Source organism: Malaya genurostris, chromosome 3 (genome assembly GCF_030247185.1).
Source record: "Malaya genurostris strain Urasoe2022 chromosome 3, Malgen_1.1, whole genome shotgun sequence".
Lineage (NCBI taxonomy): Eukaryota > Metazoa > Arthropoda > Insecta > Diptera > Culicidae > Malaya > Malaya genurostris.
Window position 1 is genome coordinate 38,772,638 of NC_080572.1, and position 25,372 is coordinate 38,798,009.

A 25,372-nucleotide genomic window follows, 5' to 3' on the forward strand; every position below is an offset into this window, starting at 1 on the left:
TGAGTGATAGTTGTCGATAGTCCCGGTAGACCTATACAAGTCGAATATTGAAAGATTCCGGTACATAACCCAGTAGGCACTATGCAATAATCCAATTCAGTTTCGGTCGATTTTGTATTACCGTGATTACTACCGAAAATCAAGTGCTAAAGTAAACACTCGTCTCATTCGGTTGCCGTCGAAAAGGGGGTTTGATTTATCAATTAGTGATTTTTGTGAACTTCATTGGATACTTAATTAAGCAGCAGAACCCCTCCAGGCAGGTTGTTGAGTTCGAGTGAGACAATTATAGCGAGCTAGAGGACCCACTCCTGCTGAACAGAGTCACGGCAAACATGTGCAATAGTAGTGCCTCTGGAACCGGCAATGGTCAGACCGGTTCAGTTCCCACGATTCCCACTGATTATGATGAATTCTACGATTCCAGCTGGCAGCTCATTCCACCGGATTACGGAGCCACTGAATACGACTATAGGTACGAATGAAGTTAACGCCGTTATTGTCCCCTTTTAGGTGCTTTCTTAAGTCGAGGCTGATTTATGGTTATCCGTAATCAATTAGCTTTGCCAAAGATAACCCGAATTTGTTTTCAAGTGGACAGAAAATTCGACTGAATCGCGCACGTCGGGGGCAGCAAGTCTATTCGCTTCGAACAGCAATTGGTGTCAAATTGATACAAGTAGGTATATTGATAGAAGGCTATAGGCTCAACAGACCTGATGTAATTTGGGCAATAAAGGTTAGGACCACTTGAAATTCGTCCACTCTGGCAAAGTTAAGTACCATTGCAATGTTTCGAGTGTTTCCTCTTGAAAATAGGCTGCCAGATTTGGAGATGCCGTTTGTCAGCGGTCGTAAATTTCCTGCTAGAAAATCGGTTCGTTTCAGATCTCTTAGCTAACGAGACCCTTCCCTTCAGGTCGTACTAAAATGCAAACATTTTGGAAATTGGTACACTCCTCGCGAACCTCTAGCTCGTGTATAGTGTTAGGAATAGAAAATCTTTGGCAGCGGTTTATTTACACTTCCATAGAAAAAAACTACAAACTCTTATAGTAACAGAACTATATTAAAGCATGACAGTTCGACGGTTCGTTTGGCTGCCTAAGAAGTTTACTATGAGAGTAAGAAAAGCTGGTACAAGTTTGATCAAAATAGTCGATCGCGTTCAGAAATAGCGTCAAAGGGAACTCTAAAAAAGATTTTTTTATACACCTAGTGGTGTAATGATGCTTTTCTTACATTTCTTATATTTTCAAAAATATCACTAAATGATTATATCAAGAAATTTCTTTTTCAAACTTGAATAAAATAAGAAACTTTCTTTGGGTATGAATTAATATAAAGTTTTCAGTTTTTGCAATAACTGAGTGAACACATATATCATAGAAGCCAAATAATGAAAAACTTAACAGAAAAGATGATTTTTGGAAAAAGATACACTCAGAGACAGGACTCGAACCTGCGTTCTTATGCATTCCGCGCAAACATTTCGCCACTATGCACCTTGTGTGAACACAGCTGTAAAACACGGTTAGAAATGGTAGAACGTACATCGAACATGGTCTACATCCTGGCCGTCACCCGACCAGTACCATACTTCCAAACATCGTCTCTGTCCATCAAACACTAGTCTTCTCGCTCTCTACCTATTTTCCGCTCAAGCACTGAGTAGGAGAGTGTATTTATAATCGCTTGTCACCTTCCCACCATATATGGCGACTTTACGTCAAACCAACTAAAATTCATAAAACGATAACCTTTTCAATTTGTAAACAGTTATGTGAAGATAATAAGAATTTTTCTATATTTTGCATCGTCGCTCTAAATGATTAAACACACTTTACCCATTAAATGATGAAAGGTTGAAATTTAACAGCAACCTATCATCTCGGAGAAAATTGAGTGAGTCTCGTTTTAGAGTTTTTGACCACTATTTCCGGGAATTTGGTACCGGTATAGCCGATGTCAATTCTATTAGTAAGTATCTAATATAACCTACAAATTAAATCAGTTTTGAGCCAAATTTAGAAGAATTTTTCTCTTTTTTCATCGTCGCTCTAAACGACGGTTTGCAATTTTGAAGTATGATGAAATTCAATAGTAACCTATGGGACTATAATATTATTTATTCTAGCCGAAGTTTGTGAAAATCGGCTAAGCCATCTCTGAAAAAAAAATGAGTGACATTATTTGACACATACTCACACCCATACATACACACACAGGCATTATTCAGCTCTATGAACTGTGTCGATAGGTTAGAATCCTTAGCCCTCCGGGCCAATTTATACTACGCAATTTTTCAAGTGTTTTCATAAAATTTCTATAAAATAAGTGTACTTTTATAGAAAAGCATCGTTATCATGATTTCGTGATAATACTAACAAGTAGGTACAAATAGAATAATTAATTAACAGATTTACATATTTTCACCTGAAATATATATGGATTTCAATGTGGCAATCATTCGTTTGAATCTAGGTTTGTAAAACGATCTCACGATTTAAATACACACAGACATTTTGTGATCTCGACGAACTCAGTCGAGTGGTATATATCCTCCGTTCAAAAGTCAGTTTTCACAGTGATTGCATAGCCTTCCTATATCAGAATGGGAAAAATATTGTGCACAAACAGCTGGAAAATCCGGAGTAGTCCGCTTAATCGAGAACATCCAGGAAATGCGGGCAAAACGGAAAAATGCGGTGATTACGTCTTCGTTTTCACTTGGTTCCAACAGTAGGTTTGATATTTCGTTCGAACAGGAGAAATGTAACCATCTAATGCTGTAACTTTGTCGATTTAATAAATGTACTGTAAAGCAATGAACAATGGAATTCTTTTTTTTTTTTGAATCACGAATTATAGGTCTTTTTGTGCGCACCAATTTACAGTTAGTCTTCCTTTAGCAGAACGGATGTAGTTACTGAATTACAACAAACCCCACGGTATAAATTGACTGAGATTACTTTACTACGGGCAGTCGAAATTCAATCTTTTCTCCTTGAGCGTTAAATGAAGAAAACCAGCGGTTATGCACTATTAGTCGCTAGTAGGAGTTGAATCCAATATAGTTCAGCTGAAAAACGCCCTCTAATCTATGCAATAGTGATTGTGGCTTATCAGCCGATTGCAGTGGCAATATTCGGTATCTGGTGCTTCGTATTCATGAAAAAATCAGTCGAACTTGACTGAAAAAAATCTACCATTCCGATATTTCTAAAAACCAAAAATCGACCCCAAAGAACTTATTCAATGTAAATGTTTGATGACAAAGTATTAAAAGGGAGCCTTTTCCTTCGTTATTGGTATTGGTTTTATAAGGTTATAAACTTATATAACCGATACACTAAAGAAGGATGTTTGATACACTTTTGTGAAAAAAGTGTCTGTAAAAATAGCTACTTTGTAGCTACTAACAGCTCAATCGGAAATCTAGTGTTAATTTAGTTAGTGTCATGAGTAGTTCTGCAACCGTGTATTTTTTTTTTGCATCGCTGTTTTAGTACGTATGGGTTGAACCATGTCAATCACAACGCTGAGATCTAGTTCTATTTTTCAAGCACAATTTTGAAACAAACTTAAAACTGCTCGACGAATTTATTTCAAATTAATGAAAATTTAAAACACGAATAGAACACTGTTTTAAAGTTCTTACGTGAGTGTGGGTAGTCAGATCTGACAGGCGAAATGTCAAAACGTCGAATGGCATATTGGAAATTGTAAATATAAGCAGAAAATGTTTTGCACTGAATAATACAGTATCATTTAAAAGCACTGCAGCTCACTATCATCGAGAAATTTCTCTAGAAGTTCGTGACAAAACTTTATATCGTTTTCGAAATCATTTGTCAATCACTGTGAAAACCGATTTTTCAACCGAGGCCCGAGGGGTCGAATTTCAAAAATTTCGGTTATATGAAATTCGTTGATTTTCCATGAAAAGCGTGAAAAGGTTTTCCAAAAATGTGTCCGAATCCGATCCTTGTAGCCAACATAAGGTTTTTTTGAAAATAAAATTCATACCATCGAATTATTTTTTTAAATAATTGTGAAAGATCACAAAAAAAACATTTTTAAGAGCTATTTTAGATAAGACTCGGGAAATTCTCCGAATTTCTCAGCCATTTTTGTCCTGCAGATAGATAAAAGCTTTTCAAAGGTCTGTACTCTATTGGTTTTGGCAAATTTTTCAAAATTTCCATTGAAAATTTTGTAAAACCACTCGCGTGCATGGTACTTGGACGATGGCCCTGAAGTGTCACATAAATTGTGTGAACTTTGCGCCTGCTTAGGGTTCAAATTGAACAGCTGACATGTCAAATTTTGGAGATATAATCGTACAAGTGACGTAATCGTCAAACTATTTTTTCAGCCAAATTATTTCACACAGTGACCCATGATCACGTTCAAAAGTATTATTGCTGATACGCTTGGTTTGAATAATGTTTCCGAATATGTGACATAAACGTTGAAGCATACTTTTGTGAACTACTCGAATCAATCTGAATAACTTGGTGTCAAATATGAGCCTAAATTAGTGTCAGAATTTATTTTAACAAAAAGGCCATATATATTTTGATGAGACAGTTTCGATAAAAAAGAAAGGCATTATCACAGCACTAGGTGGATTAAGAATATGTTTTTTTTAAATATATACTTTTGTAAATTGAAAAATCAATGTATTCCAATTTAATTCTATATCGATCATGGCTCTAAACCAGATTTTCGATTCAACAGATGTCTATTTCATGATACTATTGATTTATATATCGTGTAAATTTCATTTTTTTTTCTGTGTAGACATGTTTCAGAAATAAACGTATAAACCGATTTTAACAAATTAAAAAGATCAATTTGAGAGGACTGCTGTAAAGCTTTCTAAAACGTAACTTACTTTACATAACTCCTTACGGGGGTTATCGGTATTCGGAAATGAGGAGAAAGCGTAGCAGTTTTATTTTGTATCCAGTTATTTCGCTGACATTATCCATCCGTGTATTTTAGTCACATAGCAATCGAAATTTGCTGATGGTGACATATTTAATACCTCTGTCAATTGTTTTTGAATTTGCGTGTTATGATTTTAGAATACAGCGTTCTGATAAGTTATAAGTTATATCTGTTATAATTGCTTGGATATAAATAATCAGATGCAGCACACATTCTATTGATAATTGCATACTTCAAAAACCCATTTAATGCACCCATTGTATTAGAGCGAAGCTGGTTGATGGAACGGTGATCTCAGAACACGATATGATCTGAATACGAAATGGGTCATCGGAGTTCGATTGAGCTATCATCTACTCCGTCCAACATTTATATTATTTGCATGTATAAAAAACACATATTTTTTCTGTACGCAGCGGCTGAACAGTGGGGCTTAAGATAGGTTGAACACATGAGGCATGTCTATTAATTGCTTTTCTAATTGAAAATGACATTTAAAGAAACAGGTAATCGAAAGTCGGAGAAGAGAAACTTCTGCAATTGTCACCTTTTACGACATGCAAGCAGGAACGCAGTGGATCTATTCTTCGCTATTTTTGTCACCAGATTCCACAAGGCCTCTAGGCTGGTCCAGTTCGGAGAGAGATAATTGATACTATCAACATCCTATAGGGAACCCCAGCCCCTTTGAATTGGAGCGGGGATAAGAATGTCAAAATAGACTAAGCCGATTTCAAAAATAAATCGGAAAATCGCCCCCACAGAATTAGAATCAGTATCGAACCGACATGCACTCGGTGCATGCATTCAACTAAAGCAAATTTGTCAAGACATTCAATTTCATTCTGATGATGAAAAAAGTAGAAATTATTTATATTATTACTAGTCATCGCTACGCTCAGTCTTCAGCTAAAGCAAAATGATTACTTTAATCTTCTACCGAATTTCGGTTGTACGAAAATTGCTTTTCGAGTACCACTATCTAATTCTAATTTCAAAATTAAATTTACGGATCTCGGTGAAATATTCGATTGCTATTTTACACAGAAATTTACAAAGAAATTTACATTTTGAATTAACATTCGAAATAAAAATCAACCGAATGATTCAAGAAATGCATTATTACCGAAATTCCGGTTGAATCCGTTATCGTTCCTTTTTCGGTATCTTTTTCGCCGACACAAATTAAGTTCTGAGTATAGAAGGAAATGCTCTAGAACTTTTCTAGAACGCAATGAAAAAGTTTTTTACAAAATGTATTTTAGATCTATTATCTATCTCTTTGTTTATTTTATTTTATTTTTATTTTTCAACAAATAGTATGAAACTTTGAACCGGAGTCGGCAGTTCACAGAGTAAAGCGCTGATCTAACAAGCCAGATGTCGTAAGCTCGAGTACTGAATTGAAAGAATTCTTAGTGTTCGTAGGATCGTGTCATACAGTAGTCCCGTACACTTGAAACAGAAGGTCAGGTTCGGCATCGAAAAGTAGTACCCAGACTATTTTCTGTGTCTTAAACCTACTTCAATATATACTTTGCTAAATTTATTTTCTACATGTCTGAGACCAAGTCAGAAGTATCAAACATCGAATTTTATTTGAACAACGGAACTTCAACACGCCAAACAATTTTTCCACTTGCCTTCACGCTTACAACCGCATTGTACACATGTGTAATAACAAACACGTTTCCCATAACCTTTGCATGTTTCTGAGTTCTATTTTTTCGCCATAGCTTTTGAAGATAAAGCAATAACTCCTTTCACCTGGATGGGTATTCTTCATTTGATAGCACACTTGACTGTGAATCGGCTAACGTCATATGGACACGCGAAAACGGCACTAACAAAAGTGCACAGGTACGAGGCCTAAGTGGAAAAGCATTGTCGATCCTTATGAGTATCATCATCATCATCATCATCGTTGCAAGTTGAGCGTGGAAACACTAAAGCCTGGCAGAGGGAGAATAAGCAAACAGCAATCTATCATCAAAAGCCATAAATAGTTAGTAATTAAGGTGAGGCATGTGAGCATTCACCTTCCAGAGAGCGTCGAAATTAGTCTGTTAGAGAAACATCTTTCCGTTTTCCCAGGACTATCAAAAATAATATCTCACTGTTTTTGGAGTTTTACCTGTCAGAAAAAAAAAACTGTACAGGTAACCGGTTGAACAAGAACTCTTCGTGACAAATGGAAATGCGACATAAATGGGTGCAACCTTCTTCAAAATAGCTTTCTTTACTCAGAATGACGTGTACAAACTGTTTTATCCACAACATGAGGTTTTGACTTGCATGATTTGATTTTTTTTTTTGGTTCGTAGTTCTGCAGACTGTTTCCCATCGGAAGATGGATTGTCAATTCAGCTCAACATTTTTGCTTTTCAAACTTAATTGAAGTTGACATTTCATGTCAGTTCTGCATTCGACTGCTCGTTCTACCAGGGAGTAGGATAATTGACAATTTAAATGTAAATCAAATTATAGATGATTTCTCATGATTTGTATTTATTTACCTTTAGTGGATGGTAGATATACATGCAAACTACCGTTTTTAGCAGCCCTATTCAAAATCAATAGTTTACAAATTAAAAGATCAACATTTTTCCGCTTTTCAAAACGCATAAGCCAATTTGATGTGCGTCCTTTCGTGGAACTTCAATGCGAGCTACTTCTCCACCTTGTTATTCATACAATTAACCTCACCCACCAATTAAGCTGTGGGAACTTTTATAATTGGCTTTCCAAACAGAAGTCCCCTCGATGTTTCGTCTTTTGGTATGGAAGGGTTCTCCACCGTTCGTATTACGATGTAAATATTCAATAGAGTGAATCAGAGATCAGGAAGAAAACATCAATAGGAAATTGCTCTTAATCGGCCTTTACACGAGGCAATATTATTGTCAATCTTTCATGAAAATGTCAATCTCATTTGAATGCACACGGTTATTATCATCATACTATCAATAGTATTATCATTATATCGAGTATTGGCGAAAATACTGACTCCCGGCGTTTAGAACAAGAAAAGACTGTTCTTGTTGGATCAGATTCAAATAAGATTTTCAAAACACAATGTTTTGATTTTAACTGTATTTTCAAGAGATAAATAATGTCCGCCTCTTTGAACGATCTTTGCACACCTAAATTTTATTGCTGAATCTGGGCGAAAAACTTTTCTAGATTTGCACTTCCGAGTACTCGGTACATGTTGAAAAAAAATTATAAGTTCTGAGAATCCCTAATTTAGTAACTGTCAATTCTGGAATTGTCAGCAACAATTTTACTGTTAGCTCTACAAAAATGTCCAGAAATAAATGATGAATGGCCGAGTCATCAGTAAATGAGCATGGAAAGTAAGCAATGACACACATTCAAAACAGAGAACGGAACGTTAGCATTCTCAGCCAACTGACAGCATTCGAAAACGAAATTTTGGTTTACAGTTGTTGCGAGAACAGATACATTAGTCGAATTAATATTATTTTAGTTGTAGCTACCAGGGCATGATACAAAACTGCTATTTTGCTATTTTATGATATGGGGGTTTCCTGTGCATCTAGAAAAAAAAAAAACACAAAAAATACCACGGTTAAAACCAATCTAAAAATATATACACAGGAAGATACTTAGATTTTAATTTCACTTCTTGGATAGGTCGAACAAAATTATTAGAAGTTAGGCATCCCTATTTATACGCTTGTCAATTGGGTACAATTGTGTTCTGGTTTTGGCAATGTCAAATTTTGTGTCACCCAAACAATATTTGCGGGATGCTTTATTCTGGTTTCTAGTGCGATAGCCGTGTTTTAAGGCCATTTCGGAGTTTTTTGTTTGTAAAACCATTGAAAAAAACCTGTTATAATCTAGCTAGTTGTGTAATGATGTCTTTCTCATATCTCACATATTCTCATATAGAAATGTGATATATTCTACAAATTAATTTTCTTTGATTCTTGTAAAACAAAAAGAATTGTCCATAAACTAGTATAACCTACAGAGTAAGGCAATGTCTGAGAAAACGAAATGCTACAATCTTCGGTCATGAATCGAAAAATGGGAACCAGAAAGGATTTCATTAGTTAAAATCGGTCACGCCATATCTGAGAAAAGTGATTAATTAATTTGAAATAGGATTTTTTCACAAATTCCCCTGTAATTACGAAACCGGAAGTCAGATCCAAATAAAATTAAGAAACTTTGTATGGGGCAATTATACCTTTCATTTGAATTTAATACCGTTTTCGTTTTTGAACCTACACGCGGGGGAATCTGACTCTTAGTAAAACGAGCACGTGGTACGCGCCCTAAACAACAACACATAAAAAAAAGAAAAAATAAACAAATTCGCATGGATGTTGTGGTGCGACCCGAGAAATTTTTTTGAGCGAAACTACGCGATTGGAGTCCGATCTAGAGCTACTCCAGGTTGCTTAAAAAAACACATCAAAAGTTGTTTGGGCGACTCTGGGTCAGCTCTCGGGCTGCTCTGATCAATATACGAAAACGGTATAAGTTTGTGATAATCGGTTCAGTCGTTTCTGAGAAAAGTGCACGTATTATCATTCTTTTTTGCATATATCACCCTGTAATTCTCGAACCGGAATTTACAAGACCTTTCATGTGAATCTAAGTTCATGAAAATCGGTTCAGCCAACTCCGCACGGAACGACCGAAACTAGCTCTGCGCCTAATTCGTATTACTGTTTTTGAATTAGTTGATTTTAACAACAAAATTTTCAAAATAACTATGAAATTAGTTAAAATTGAGAATTTACTTTGCTGAAAAAAGCTTTTATTTCTAGAGAATGTGTTTTTTTTTCTTATTAAAATCAGAAAATTTGTTTTTTTTATCTATCACCATCATTGCTGAAGGACAGTACAAGGAAACAATAATGAAAAAATGTTTTATTAACAGGTTTATTAGCCAACTCATGAGAAGTGTCAAAGCAAAATAATTCATTGAAAAGCTAAAAAGGACAGCCTTGATGAAACTGCTTGTAAATTGTTTTTCGCATGTGTTACGATATTTCTAAATCTTAATAAATTTTTAAATCGATATGTAAAAATGACGTAAACTCTGTAAAGGAAATTTGTGCGCATTTGAAGCGATTGTGCATAGTAATGTTTTTACGCGGAACAGTGAAGTGAGTTTCGAATGTTGCACTCGAATTGTATATGTCAAATGATGTTTTTTGTATCTTCCAACCTTCCGGGCTGCGCCGTCCGGTGTGCTATTTGTATTCGGTTTTTGTTTTCCGAGTGTTCAAAGTTTTCAGTGAAAGAGTCGATTTCGCGAAGTCGAATGAAGAAAACAGCGATTTAGGAAAATTTTCAAAAAGAAGTTTATGTTTCGTTTATGTCTTTTTCTCCAATACAACATTGTATTTATACCTGCCAATATTGAAAAGACAACCGCGACTGAAATTTTTTCTCGGTAGTAGTGTGCCATCTAGTGGCTAGTAGTCATTACGGTGTTATCGTTTTTTCGGTGACAGTGCGCCATATAGCTGCAAATTGCAGAAGTCAATTCAACCATTTATGTTGGTTGAAAACAACGTTTTATTTCTCTAATACAACTAGAAAATTAGTTGAATGGAAATGAAGTGTGCCTTAGCTAAGAAATGACGGGTGAATTCAACTGAAAATAGCCATTTCAACAAATATTTCATTATTATTAAGGGAATGAGAGTTAAAAAGTTGTCTCAAAAAATAACTAACTAAAATCAGAAAATCATCAGAATTTTTTCGCCAAAATGCTGATTTCGGTCTTTCCGTGCGAGAAAAAAGAGTACAAAAAAGTGTTGCATTCATACAAACCCACACATACAGACATTTTGCGTACTCGACGAACTGAGTCGAATGGTATTCACAGTGATTGCATAACATTTCTATACGAGAAAGGCTGAATGATTACTATATCATATAATTTTCGGATACAATCAAACAATCTATGGAAATGATTTTTAAAGTCATTACACAGAATATTTTCGAAGGTACACCGACCATTATGAACAGCTATGAAAGAAAAGGTGCTACTGCCAGGATTCCGCCTTTTATGATAACCTGAAATAAAAAAACAAACCAACACTTGACAATCATCACTAAACAGAAATAAAGAACGAATTTAATTTAACAGTTTTATTGGAAAGCTTCTGTGTTAAATGCGCAGGCAACTTTATGCATGCATTTTATGAGCATTTACGCACCCATTCTCCACCAGACGGGGCTTTTGGTGTCACGGGTTGCTCACCTACATTACTATTACACTGGGTAATCAATGTTTATTCGATTTATGATAGTAGCTAATGGACAAAAGTAGAACCATTTCTCTATGTTCTACAATAACACTAAAAGCATGGTTTTGAATTCAAGCCGTACAATAGTATATTCTTTAAGACACGGTTTGACATTTAGGTACCTTTAAAGGCACTCAGTTCGAATGATTCACGGTTGATTTTATTTGTAGACGACTCATTTTTTAAACTCTTAAACAAACTAATAAAAATTCATCATCATCATACAAAACATAATAGGCTAAGGCGTCTTATTTAAGAAAACCTGTTTTAATCCACCTAGTGTTGTAATGATACCTTTCTCATATATAATACTGTGGTATTCTATTCAAAAATTTTCTCTTTAATTTTTGAAAGAAACCCAGGGATTGTTTGTGCATTAACTAGCATAACATACAGAATGAAACAGTGCTTTGCTCGCTCAGGTTATCCTTAAGTGGGTTCACTATTATATGTACTTCCAGCACCGGAACCCGAGAACTGGTATAATAGAAGTCGGTTCGTACGGCCACCAACTAACATGACGTACAAACTCTACTAGTTTTTATTCAAATTTTGAAGATTATACAATTTTGCCATCAAAATGACGATTTAAATTTTTTATTTTCGGTGTACAATATTGAACACACTTTACCGGAATCGGTTTGTTTAGTTGCCTACTGATAATGACTATCGATTTGTGTAGTTTTGAGACCAGTTTAGACATTTTTTCAAGTATTTTGTTTCGCCGGTTTAAGTGACGGTGTACAATATTTAACACACTTTACCCTATAACTCCAAAACCGGAAGTCGGATCCATATGAAATTCAGGAATGCCGTACGCGACCGTGAGACCTTTTATTTGAATATAAGTTTGAGGAAATCGGTCAAACCATCGCTGAGTAAAGTGAGGATAGAGAGGGGGGGGGGGGAAGAGAGAGTGAAATTGCTCAGTTCGATGAACTGAGTCGAATGGTATATGACACTTGTCAATACTAGTCAGTTTTTCAAGTGATTGCATAACCTTTCTATATGAGAAAGGCAAAAAACAAAAATTAAGTAAATATATAATACAATCTTCGTCATTTTACACAAATTTCGAAAAAAAACAAATTGCACTAATTCATTTGAGATCGAATTACAGAATAGATTTTACGTGTGAAATACATAATTTTGTGAACTCCCTTAATGTTGCAGCTCGCTTTATTCGTTCTGGCATGGAATAGAAAATAATTATAATTCCTTTATACAATAACGAGTTTTACGATCTGGCTGATAAAAAGTTTGGTGATATCGCATCAGATGCATTTCTAGTATTGTACCTATGCAAGTTACTTTCTCTTTCAACCCGAACACATAAATATCGATGCAGTGTGCCATTTAATATTTTGAAAATAAACACCATTGTTAGAAAACTACAGGAGGAAAAATGATTGAAGTATACAGGAGAATTTTACAAATGACCGTTGAATCGTTACTTAAGCGGCATAATACACCGTACTGCTTGGCTACCTTTTTGATGACATTGTTAACGTGAGATTCGAATGTAAGCTTTTCATCAATTATGACTCCAAGATACTTCAACTCTCTACCGCGATCAATAATCTGTCCATCAATATCAATATTAGTTTAATGTCCAGTGTTTAAAGAGGGAATAACCATATATTTAGTTTTTGAGACATTCAGTTGTTTGAATTTTAACCACTGGCTCAGTGTATGTAGGTCTTCGTTCAAATGTGCACCCGCTTCATCTAAATCTTCAGCTGTAATGAACGGTACAGTATGATCAGAAAACAAATTTATTTCACAAAACCGTAAGAATCGCTTTAAGTCATTCATGTACATAATAAACAACATCGTAATGTTTCGTCCGAGACGTTAGTTTAGACGTTACGCTTCTTGTGTAATAGAAAAGTGTCTTACAAATAGCATTAACTTTACATCTGCTCAACGGATTATGTTGATCCGTGGGTTTGCGTCAGTAGTTCAACATAATCTGCTGAAGCACTGATGAGGCGAAGACGAAACGTAAACATGCAAACAATATCGGTTTTTACACTACCCTGTGGCACCCTAAGTGTATTTCCCTGGAAACTAGACACGTCCACAGAGAACAGACATCTAAGCTAGTACGAACTTTATCATAAAAGCTGTGGAAAGCATACAAGTAAATCCGTTAAAAATCACCGTTGCTCACGGCTTTGCACGCAAGAAGTACCATTGTATGATAGCTTGAACGCAAGAGCCCATAAGGGATTACTGGGCGGCTCAAAGCGCCTCTACAGGAGAGTTGCTACTTGGTGATTGCTTTTTAAAACAATCGTTAAATTTCTTATACAAATTGAAATCTCTACTTGGATGTCTGTTCTCTGTGACACGACATCGTTGGAAACAATTATCTTTCAAATCAATTATAGAATATTTCTCCGATACCACAGCGTTGTAGTGTTTATAACAATATAGGCCTAGAAATTGTTTCAAAAGCGCGATTTTCCCCATTTTGCTGAAACCAGATTTAAAGCGGTTTCGCAAGAGTGACTCTTCTGATATCCAGATTGTTCCGGTATAAGCAAACTATCAGAGTTTAAATAGTTAATCAGTTGATCTTTGACAACATGTTCCAATTTTTTTTGCCAGCTACTGGCGCAGTTTGCAAGCTTGCACTCAGACGAAAGCATTTTTACCAGATTTACCAGATTTGAAAATGTCAAAATGTCTACTGCATTTTTCCAAGCATCATTGCAGTATTCTGGTCAGAGTTCTGACTGGACATTGCAAATTCAACTATGACATGTCTACTATTGAGCGTGCTGAATATTATTCATGTGATTTGTGTGAATGCGATTACGATATGTAACTATCCCGCATTGACGAAAATACGTATCTGGGTTTTTGGTTCCCCATACATGGTTGAATCTGTGTATGAGGAGCTATAATTAAAGGATATTCTATCGTTTCTCATCCAATGCGATAAAGAGCTATAGTCAGAGGGTTCATCGTTCCTCCTCGAGTAAATCAATCCTTTCTGTATTGACCTTAAAAGGTTTTAGCAGATTGTTTGGCATCCTTTATGGGGTGCCGAATTTACTTCTGCTCATACATACTGCGAGTCGTTTTGCATTCTTCTGGGAATGCAGAATTGTGTCGCTTTTATGAAATCACTAAATCCTCTAGGGGGTTGGAGGTTTTATTAAGCATGCATCTTTTTTTTATTTCCATCATAGAGGTTTTGACCTTAAGGTCATTAGTCTCTTCGGGTTAGAAAAACTTTCTGATCCTATGTGCGGGGTTGGGAATCAAACTCAGGTGGGTTGCGTGAAGGCCATCGGCTGGCCCATCACGATATACCCGTCCTCTAGGTATATATCTTGGAACCTGCAGATCGTTTAGCGTCCTTTGTGGATGCACTCCACAATTCCCTTCCTTTATCCTTTCTTTGAAAATAATGACGCAAGGCACAAATCCTTTAATAACTCGGGGAACGTGTAACGTGAGTCAATTAGTTCTGATTCCAGATTCCTGATAAAGCCACGGTTTGACATTCTTAAAGAAATAGTTATGCATTGTGCTGCAACAAAAGCGGTAAAGACGCTCTAGTAGTTATTCGGTCCTATACATTTTACCATTTGTTATATTTTAAATTCACCTTTACAAGGTACAATAAATGTACAGGAAAACTGATATAAATTACTATCAGAATGTATTTACAAGTTCACCAGGTACTTAGCATCAACTTGAAGAAGGGGATTTCTTTTATGAGCACTGAGATAACACTTGTTTTAAGCTCATCAGTCGAATCGAGAATCACCAGCTTCTTGTACTTAAATTTATTCCACTTTCGTTTGACAGTACTTATATCCGTATTAGTTCACATGCAAATTGTCTTGACTTTTGTCAATATTAAGGAAGGTGTATTTTTTATTTAAAAGATATTTTATTCAGGCCTATTTGCGTACAAGCTTTACGTGGCCGATTTAGCTGAGTTTTTAGATAATTTTTTTTTGTATTGGATCTCGTTGTCACCCTTTTTCTAGGGGGAGAGGAGCTTCCATTTTCCTCCTGCGAGGATTGAGGGGCAGTTTGTTCGTGGTTCGTTTCGTCATCCATTGCCATGGTATTGTTGTTGATTTCGTTGCTAGTTGCTGTAGATGCGTCTTGTTGTACATTGTTTGAAGTTGCTGGTTGGTTAGATGGTAAGCTGTTAACTGCAGCTGGTGTACTTTGTTCTATAGGGGATACGTTGGATGGTTTCGTTGAAGGGGATGCTTCACTGTTGTTGGTGACTGTCACAGGTGTACTGGGGTTGCTTGGGGTTGGTGTGAAGGGAGCACCGTTGTCCTTTGGTATAGTTGTCTCCTTGTCCGGTTTATCACATGGCTTACCGTATTGAACAGCTTTTTGGCAATATCGACATGTGGCCATCTGATTGTCATAGGTAACAAGTGATTTGCACGGAATTCTTGTATCCTGACCGAATGTCACATAAGAAGGTATAGGCCTCCTCAAGCGCATGCGTAACAAACGTACGCCATTTAGAATACCGGGGAAAAAATTCTTCCACTTTTCTTTTTCGATAGAGAGAATCTCTCCGCATTGGGACATAGTTGCGTGAATATAAGGATCGGGGACGCATGAGGGTAGATCATGCCCACGCACTTCTATAGCACTATCTTCCATATATACTGGAATGTTGTACTTGATATTTTCATGCTCCACATAGTGCACATTATTATTGTCTTTAGCGAATTGAATTGCATCCAACTCTTTATAGAACTAAATATAAACAACATTATTGGTCTTATTGCATTGAAGTAAATGCACACGTTTAATGTCAAGATGCATTTGCTCCTTAAGCAAACCTTCAAGTTCTCGTATCGAAGGTCGAATTTTGCACTGTCTGAAGTCAACAATAATTGTATTCTTTCGTACCGGCGGTAGCTTTTGTTCGTTTGGTTCACTCATTTTCGAGGTCTATTGTTCACGACACAATACTGTACTTGGTTTCTTCTGTCCCCAACGTAAGCGGTTTTGTTTTATCGACTGACTTGGATGAGATGTAAACCCGAACTGAAGGAAGGTGTACATTTGTACACTGAAAATAAAATTGAATCATTCGAACTAATTCGATACTCGACAACACTTGATGGTGCTTGTTTTGACTAAAATTTCACTTATCTCGCCACGTATGCAAAAAGCCTACCAAACGAATTATTTCGATGCGATTTTCTAGATTCTCTTCGTTTTGAATTTATCTTCTGTTCAAACATTTGTTGGAGATCAGCGTCATCTATCACACAGCAAATGTATATGGTCAACATCCCCGTGTATAGCTTCCTAGCAAGGATACCGTAACCAAGTAAGACAAAGCCCGAAACAACTTCCTTTACAATTCCATCGAAATGTGCTGTGCAGAATCTCAATCATGTACTGTATATTCAATTCAATCCACAAGCGTGCATGAGTTAAGCAATAGAAATATATCCCTTTTTAAAAGAACTACACACCTCTGATTGAATCAAAGCAGGAAAAACTATGAACAAAATACACATTTTTAGTCGCCTAGCGAGAGCTACACGTGTTTCATATCAAAACATGCTTAAAGAGTTGCTGGCACCGCCCACTCTTCTCTTTGGCTAGCCAATAACGAGTATGCATTAAGTGGTGGACTGAGATTCGAGTCGCATGAAAGGGAAGTAAAAAAATGGTGGAAACAAAGTACAGCCAGTGGCAGTGCTTGCTACTTATCCCAATCAAAAATGAAAAAGCCTTTTGCGTGCTATGGGCTTTGCAAAATACACAATCTCAGCGAATTGATTTGACTGAAACTGGAAATACTTCACTTGCAAACTAGCGATGGGTTGTAGAAAAACGGATCAATTACCTACTAACAAGTCGTTTTGATAAACACGTAACGTGGAATAAACAAATTCGCTGTCATGGTATCAGAAGTGAATGTTCTAGGCAGCGAAATAGTAAGCTTATATCCTAGAGCAACTCAGGTCTGATTTCCAGTTCAACGGCACACGTGGTCGCGAAAGAATCTTTTTCCGAAAATTTAGTACAGTGAATGTGCACCATTCCTTCAAAGCGACAAAGTGGCAAACGAACGGGCCAATAAACCAAAGTTGGATAAACTACTATCGAAATGTGCACCTTTCTTAAAGTGGGCGCCTATTTTCATGCCGTCAGCTGCCTTGAATCACAGCCTACTTCGTGCCGCTGCCCTTTACCCGATGATGTTCAATTCATCACTACCTGGGTAAGGATGATGATTCCTTATAAACAACGTTTCGAGATAACCGCATAGAACAAAATGTTTTTGGTTTATATTTTAGTTCAGATTGATTAGATTCATTCATCTTGTTTGCTCTGCTGATTCAAATTTAGATTATGAGCAAAGTCGATTGTTTTGCATCAATGAAAAAAAAAACTATTTCATGCATCTATGGCACCTTTAATAATGTATAAATAGGACAGTTTTCGTCAGTTCTTAAAAGCACGCACTAATGATTTCGAAAAGAACAGTGAAACAGTGAAAAAGTCAAACGTGTCGCTTCAGATCGATCGCAGTCAACTCGTTTGGAATTCAGTATAGTTTTTCAATTGGGTTTGGAATTGCATCTGATTTGGAATCCATTTTGAAATCATATTGAATTCCGAATTAAATTCCAGACGAGCTAACGGGGATGCAGAGCCACTTTCGTAAAACGGTATTTAGAAAATTTTAGCTTGGAAGTTTGTGCACGGATAAAAATTGACACGATGACATTATGTAGAAAACATATAAACTGTCAACAGTTGCAATCACACTAAATTCCGGTTTTTATTTCTAACAAAGTGCTGCAGACATTTGTTGTTGCAGACATTTTGCATTTTTCAGAAAATCGAGTTTTCAATTGGCCGCGTTGTTTTTTTTTACTTGCCAAGCCAGTTTTTGTGTGTTTATAAAGCAATGGAAACCCGCTGACATATTCTTGGATTCACAGACATTTGCAACCCTGCCTGAAGATATTAGAAATTTTTATCTGACATCTCTGCTAAATTCATGCAAATTCCATTTAACACACAATATCAAATGTGAACAACCAGAATTTACAGTGTTGGTTTGGCTATTTGCGATAATAATCCCACCAGATGATCTAAACATACAGTATCTCGTAAAGCTAATCCATATCATGGAGTTATTAGTTAGATTCTGGCATACAGTCGAGATTCCCTACCCACTGAGAAAGCGGTTAGATCTTGTTAGACGTTGAGCGTTTGTTGGACGACATACTAAACGAAACACTCGTTCAGTTAGTTGGAAAGGTTTGTTGTTGTTTTTTCGTACAAAAATAGTGTAAAAAAGTTTTCTTCATATAAAAAGATAGTGTGTGTTAGTATTTAGTGCGTCTCGGCAATAATTCGTATGCGTGCATTCGGTCATTTCTATTTCCAAAAACGATAAAAATTTCAGTAATGCATCATGTACCTAGACGAAACCGAAAATATCGCCAAATGCAAATTATATGACTGATTAGAAATATAGAAAATTTCGGTTGATTTTAGTATGCCAAGCACTCGGCTCTCTGGTTTTGCCGAGATTTGGTATAACAATCTAATAACACATCTAATAAGTCATGTGACTAACTAAGAAAACACATTTATCTTTGCCAAAAATCATCAGAGTAATCTTATTCAAGAGCAATACAATCATTCGACCGCTTCTTCAACTTGTCGATGGCGTGCTTGTAGAAGGATTTGTTGTTGAGCATTTTTTGAGATCATCGTAAAACCTGTAGTTACTGGGAGTCATTTCTGAACTAGACGGTGGTTGAGGAACCAAATCGAAGTGTAATTCGTTCAATTTAACCATTATTGCCATTAACTTGTAAATCGGTACATTGTCTTGGAGAAACAGTGTTATTTCTGCGACATATGAGGTAGCTTTTCCTTGATTTTTGCATTCAATCGATCTAACAACGCTTTGTAGTAATCGCTATTGATTATTTTTCCTTTCTCAAGATATTCGATGACAATCATACCATATGCATCCCAAAATACTGAAGCCAGCACACTGCGGTGCCTTTGAACGCTTCGGACGTGGTTTACCGGCTGCAGTTCATTTCGGTGATGTTCGTTCTGGTTAAAGTATTCTAACAACATTTTAGATCTTGGTACTTCATCATTTCAGCCGACGTGTAGAGTATGAATAATTTATGTAAAGAATAGATTTTTTGATATTTTGCATATTTAAATGAGTGTTGTCTCAACTTTATTTTTTATGATATAGTAGAACTAGATATTCTGAACTTTGAGTAAAATAGTCGATTTGAACTAAAACAAAAAATGATATTCTTACGATGTGAGTATATTCTACAACCAGATTATGTCATTTTGCAACATTTAATATATCATAATTTATTTTATTTTATGAGTGAGCGCTTATTGTTGCAAATTTGCAAAAAAAAACGATTTTATAAGAATATGATTTAAAAAGCAAAAATTGCAGTCTTTTAATCAGAGTTATTTCTCTGATTTTCTACAATGATTTTTCATAGAAAAATAGAATGACTGACTAATGGAATTATCATGAAATTTGACACAGTCTTTTGACTGTTAATACTTCATAAACGTCATATTGGTAATCTAACGCAAAACTAATTTTACCTAACGTGCCATCTAAGTTTCATTTTTGAACCGTTCTTAGGACGACGATTGAATTTTACACAGGCTGTTATGGGGAACTCAAATAATTTCCATTATATATAAGAATTTTAGAACCGTTCATTTAAAATATAATAAAATTAATTTTCTTTTATTTCGTGTAATCATTTTTAATTTTATAAGATGATATGTTGACAAATATTGCGTTATTTTTTTATATTTTTAGGTTTGCGCATCTGCACGGTCCTTCAAGTAGCATTTCATATTTCTCACGACGAACAAAATTGTTTGAAAATGATCAACATAACATTTTATCACATGTTAAAATCGGAACTGAAAATTTGCATTTTCTAAAACAAAATCTTGGGTGCTGCAAAAATAACAGAGGTGGAAAATGATTTTTCTCACACTGTGAAACGCCATGCTCCAACCGGAATCGCGGGACCGACCTCGGCACTCCATCGGGTGTCCCGTGTGGTGTAAGAGACTCGGTGTCGGGAGATTCTCCTTCGCCGGGGAACTCTCCGTCGGAGTAGTCTAGATCCTTTGTCGGGGGCTAGATGAGTAGATCGTCGCGTGGTACCGCTAGGATCATCTGAGCGCCAGTGAACCGGAAGTCACGCTCCAACCAGAATCATTAGATCGACTTAGGCATCCTTTCGGTCGGGTCGTAGACGCGTACCGTAAGCGTCGGTTCGGGAGGACTTCCCTCGTCGGGGAACCTTCCGTCGGTGTAGACTAGATCTTTTGGCGGAGACTAGTCGAGTAGTTCCGCGACGTAACATCAGTTTTGGTTCGTCGAGGCGCCAGTGAACCGGAAGTTACCCTCCAGCCGGCATCACTGGACCGACCTCGTCATCCAACTGGTCGATCTCTCGCGGGCAGAGGGCTTATCCCCATTCTGCATAAATCTGAGGAGGGTGCTGTGAGCACCAATAGCCTTCCACCCCGAAGTAATACCTAGCGGTGGTGCCGGGGAGGTAGGGTTGGAGATCCAAGGTGTTTTAGTGGGTAGCTCCAATCAACAGTTGGGTAGTCCTGTGGAGAGTCCCACACTTCGTGCGTAAATGCATTTCACCTTGTAAAAAAAAAACAAAACACTGTGAAACGTTAGATCGCCCATTGGCACATTGTCGCAAAACTGAATTACCGGTAGCGACACCGGAACTAAGAAAAGGAGGATTCTTCCGAAAATTTTCAAATCGGCAGTAGTAATTTGCAGCGATTTTTTTTCGTTTATTCAATAGTACTAATATCAGCAATGAAAACAAACTCGGAGTAGAGGAAAATCGATTTCAAAATGATTACTACTACTTTATTAGTGTAAACATGGAAAAATCTTCAGAAATGTGTGAAATTGGGTAAGGCTAGGTTTTTCTCGGACCAACATTTTTTTAAACAGAAACCAGTGCGATAATGATTTCTCGAGTACTATAATGTTTAGCGATCGAGAACCATTTATTTTAGATATTTTGTTTGTTGTTGGCGGGCATTTGAAGAATGGTATTAAACCAAGTATAATGCTCAATTCTAAAAAAACGTTAGTTTTCGCACAATAAATTAAGATTAACATTACCACCTCAGACTAAAAACTTTTTCTTCCACTTCTACTATATTTTTTTAAATGAATTTGCCCGTTTGTACAGGAAATCGTAGTAGTAATTAAAAAATTTCCTACCGATTTGACAGCTCTTGCTGAAAGTAACATCTCTAAACAAGCAGCGCCTCTACATTTCATTGCAACGTCATTGTGCCAATAGATTTGAAAGCGATCGTATGGATTTTTCAGCCATCATATGGATTTGACGGCCATCTTTATGTCAGTCGCACGGCTTTTTGAGCGATGTGTTATGGTTTATTATTTTAAGTCAAATCAAAGACACCATATTAACAAGATATCCAGCTCTCACATTTACCGAACAAATCTTTGGCGACATCCTTTTTTGCGAGCCTCAGACGAGTCCGCATCTAGTACATAAAAGTAGGGGCGAGAAATGTCAAATACAATTTTCATGATAACATGAATGTGATGCCGTGCGATGGCGTTGCTGAACTGAAGATTGTTCTCGCTGACAGGGTCTGGTCAAATTTCACTTTTTTCGCTTGACAATTGGCTTGTTTTCACCAGAACGCATGGATGAAGTTTAAACTATCCATTTCTTTTCGTATTTCGAATCCTCGGTAATTTGAAACCATTCTTTTTAACAAATATTGGTTACGCAGTTACTTGAAGAATCAACTAGTAAAAAATGGCTCGGAGGGTCAAGTGTCATATAAAATTCGAGTCATTTCTTCGAGCTGAGCAATGTTTTTGTGTATGTGTGTGTATGCGTCAAAAAATCTCAATAGGTTTTTTCGGATATGGCTGAACCGATTTCTACAATTAGGTTTAAATGAAAGGTCTCGATTCCCGAATTTCATCCTGATCCGAATTCCGGTTCCGGAATTCTAGGGTCAAGTGTGTTAAAATTTTATAACATCACTTAAAGCGGCAAAACGAAAAACCCAAAAAAATCTAAACTGACCCCAAAACTACACCAATATGTAGCTATTATCACTAGGCAGCCAAACGAATCAAATTCGGTTATCCTTGTTCTCGGTTTTCGATTAACTACGGGAGATAATAGTCATATACTCAAAAATGTATTTCACTAACTTTTCTCAGAGATATTCCCAATCTTAGGTTAAATTGAGAAATCTTATGCTACAACCAAAAATTAAGCCTATTTTTCGGATTCAAAAAAATTTAACATTGAAAGGTGTACGATGTCAAAATCGTATAAAATCTAATTAAAATTTGAATAAATACTAGTAGAGTTTGTACGTCATGTTAGTTGGTGGCCATACGAACCGACGATAATACCGGTTCTCGGGTTCCGGTGAAGGAAGTACCTACAATAGTGGAACTCAGTTCGTTTTCTCGTGGATGGCCTACACTCTTACCAGCCGCTACCTAACTTTGGGTCCAAACTTACCCAAAATCAACTAAAGTGCATCTCCCCAATTTTAGGAAAAAAAATTAGGTAAATGTAAGTTTACCCTAAATATGATGCCGTGATAAAGCACGCTATCCATTTTTTGCGATCAAGTCAAAGTTTGAGTAGATAACGACCTAATTTTGAGTAGCTTAGATCTCGACAATGAGTGATTTCTCCTCAAAAAATAGTATTAGTTACAGTATTATATATGAACGACTGAAAGCAAAAATCGGATCAGTGCAACTTAGTTTGGAAAACCCGTTTAAGTATTTTGGAATGCAATAATCGGATACAAACATTGAGAGCAAACCTCACAAAAACTTAGCCGGTTCTTTCAAAACAAATGTATTTACCCGGTTGTTGCATTCAAAGTTTTTACAAACTGCCGCTGTGGGAATGCAGCATAGATCAAATTGCCTTTAATAAACAAGCAAGCCATGCTTCGTCCACAGCGACAGTCGGTAAAAATTTTGAATGCAAAAACCGGATAAATACATTTGTTTTGAAAGAACCGGTTAAGTTTTTGTTCGGTTTTTGCATTCAAAGTTATTTTGTCCGGTTCTTGCAGAAAATATGTTTTAAACGATTCTTGCATTGCAAAATCCATGTCCGGTTTTTGCTCTCTCTAGCTTTTTATCCGATTTTTGCTTTCATAAATACTTAAACGGGTTTTCCAAACAAAATTGCACTTATCCGACTTTTGCATTCAGTCGTTCATATGAGAATATGGTTGAGGTGGATTAAAACATGTTTTGGGTAGAGTCAACAATAATATTGTTGTTTTTTCTCTAACTTTCAAACAGAATCCTGGATAGCATAAAACTCCCTCCAGTCCAACGATCCAGTTTCCACATCAGCGATATTTTAGAACTTAACAACAACAACAATACTCCAAGTAAAGAGTATACGCACGCACACCTGCAACAACAATCTAGTAATACGTCTTCTACGGATCAGCAGCTTCCACAACGGGGAGAAATACCTGAAAATTATACGTCCCAAGCAGCCCAGCACTTTTTGCAGTATGGCAATTCGAACGGTTACATGCCGCTACAGACAGTGAATTTACCGCCATCAACCTACGGTGAATTTCCATACTACCACCCGTCGCATCATTTATTCCCAAGTGGTTCTGGCTCATCTTCAAGCGGTGCTCCATCCGGCTACCCATCACGGTACTACGACACCAGTAGTAATGATTATGGTAAGCTTTCAGTAAGTTTTAACCGTCGTTAAAATAACAGTGATACTCATTTGATTTCAGTTCCTGTCGCGGCCCAGCAAAGTATCGACCCCGGCATCCATCATCAGGTCAGCCCAGACAGCACTTCTCCGGTTACGGAAATGTCTTCTTACACTACCATTGGCAATTACATACCAACGGCGGTTATTGAAACGTCGGATCGATTGGCAAGAACAAATGTTAATAGTAATAATAGTAGTAACAGTAATAATAATATTAACTCTAATAACACATGCGAAGTAGAATCGCTAGACGATAGCATCGAAGTCGGTACATCAGGTGATGATCGAGCGGGCAGTGAACGTGGAACTGGAAGTGGAAACAGTCAAAAGAAACGCAAACGTAGAATATTATTTTCCAAAACTCAAACGTACGAACTGGAACGGAGGTTCAAACAGACGAGATACTTATCTGCACCAGACCGCGAGAACCTGGCCAAGATGATCAATCTATCTCCGACACAGGTGAAAATTTGGTTTCAAAATCATCGCTACAAGACCAAGCGAGCACAGACGGAAAAGCACTCACACTACGGGCACCAGTTAAGTAGCTCATCAAAGCGAATCAATGTACCAGTATTAGTACGGGACGGTAAACCATGTATGGGATCGACATCGTTGGGGGTAAGGAAATCTGACCCGGAACCCCGGCACCATTTTCTGTCTGCCGAAGTTCATTCACTGGTCAGTGCAAGCGGTTCAGAGCACAGTCCTGTCGGATTCGGATTCCAGACCGGTGGTGTACGAAACATTATACAGAGCCATGGCGTAGGATCCACCGCGAGTTGGTGGCCGTGACAATATTCAATTTTGTGATATGAAATAATAAACTTAATTTCAACCAACTCGTTAGTGTTCGCCCAATTAGAAAAAAACGTTCAACGGTGGTCCTTCATTGGTCCAATATGTTGGATCATTGGTCCAATGAAAGTCCAATCAATCGTTCAACGGGAGGCCAACACGGGACCTTCGTTTGCCGATTTTGAAACAGACCGTTGGACCGAATGCCATTTTTTTCGTTCAACAAACCCGGCAGACAGAGGTCCATTGTTGAGCCATTTTTAACATGAGGAGTTGGAGCCCCGTTGGACTAGTTTTACTGCTGAATTTCTGAAGTTTCTTCCATTTATTTGTTTAAACTAACAATACATACCTGCACAATACTTCTACTTCACGTAGAATAACAACAAATTTTCTTTCTATGGTAAGGTAACACTTAATTTTCATTCTATTTTTGCAAGAGAAAAAACAACAACAAACCGTTCCAGCAAATTG

General features: G+C 36.9%; 1 protein-coding gene across 1 annotated transcript; it reads left to right on the forward strand.

Moving 5' to 3' along the window:
• LOC131438943 (homeobox protein vnd-like) lies at positions 1 to 24,895 on the forward strand. Its single transcript, XM_058609356.1, has 3 exons — positions 1 to 475; positions 23,659 to 24,059; positions 24,120 to 24,895. Exons 1-3 carry the CDS (start codon positions 336 to 338, stop codon positions 24,893 to 24,895), a joined length of 1,317 nt encoding a protein of 438 aa, XP_058465339.1. The 5' UTR covers positions 1 to 335.
• Positions 24,896 to 25,372: the final 477 nt, after the last annotated feature.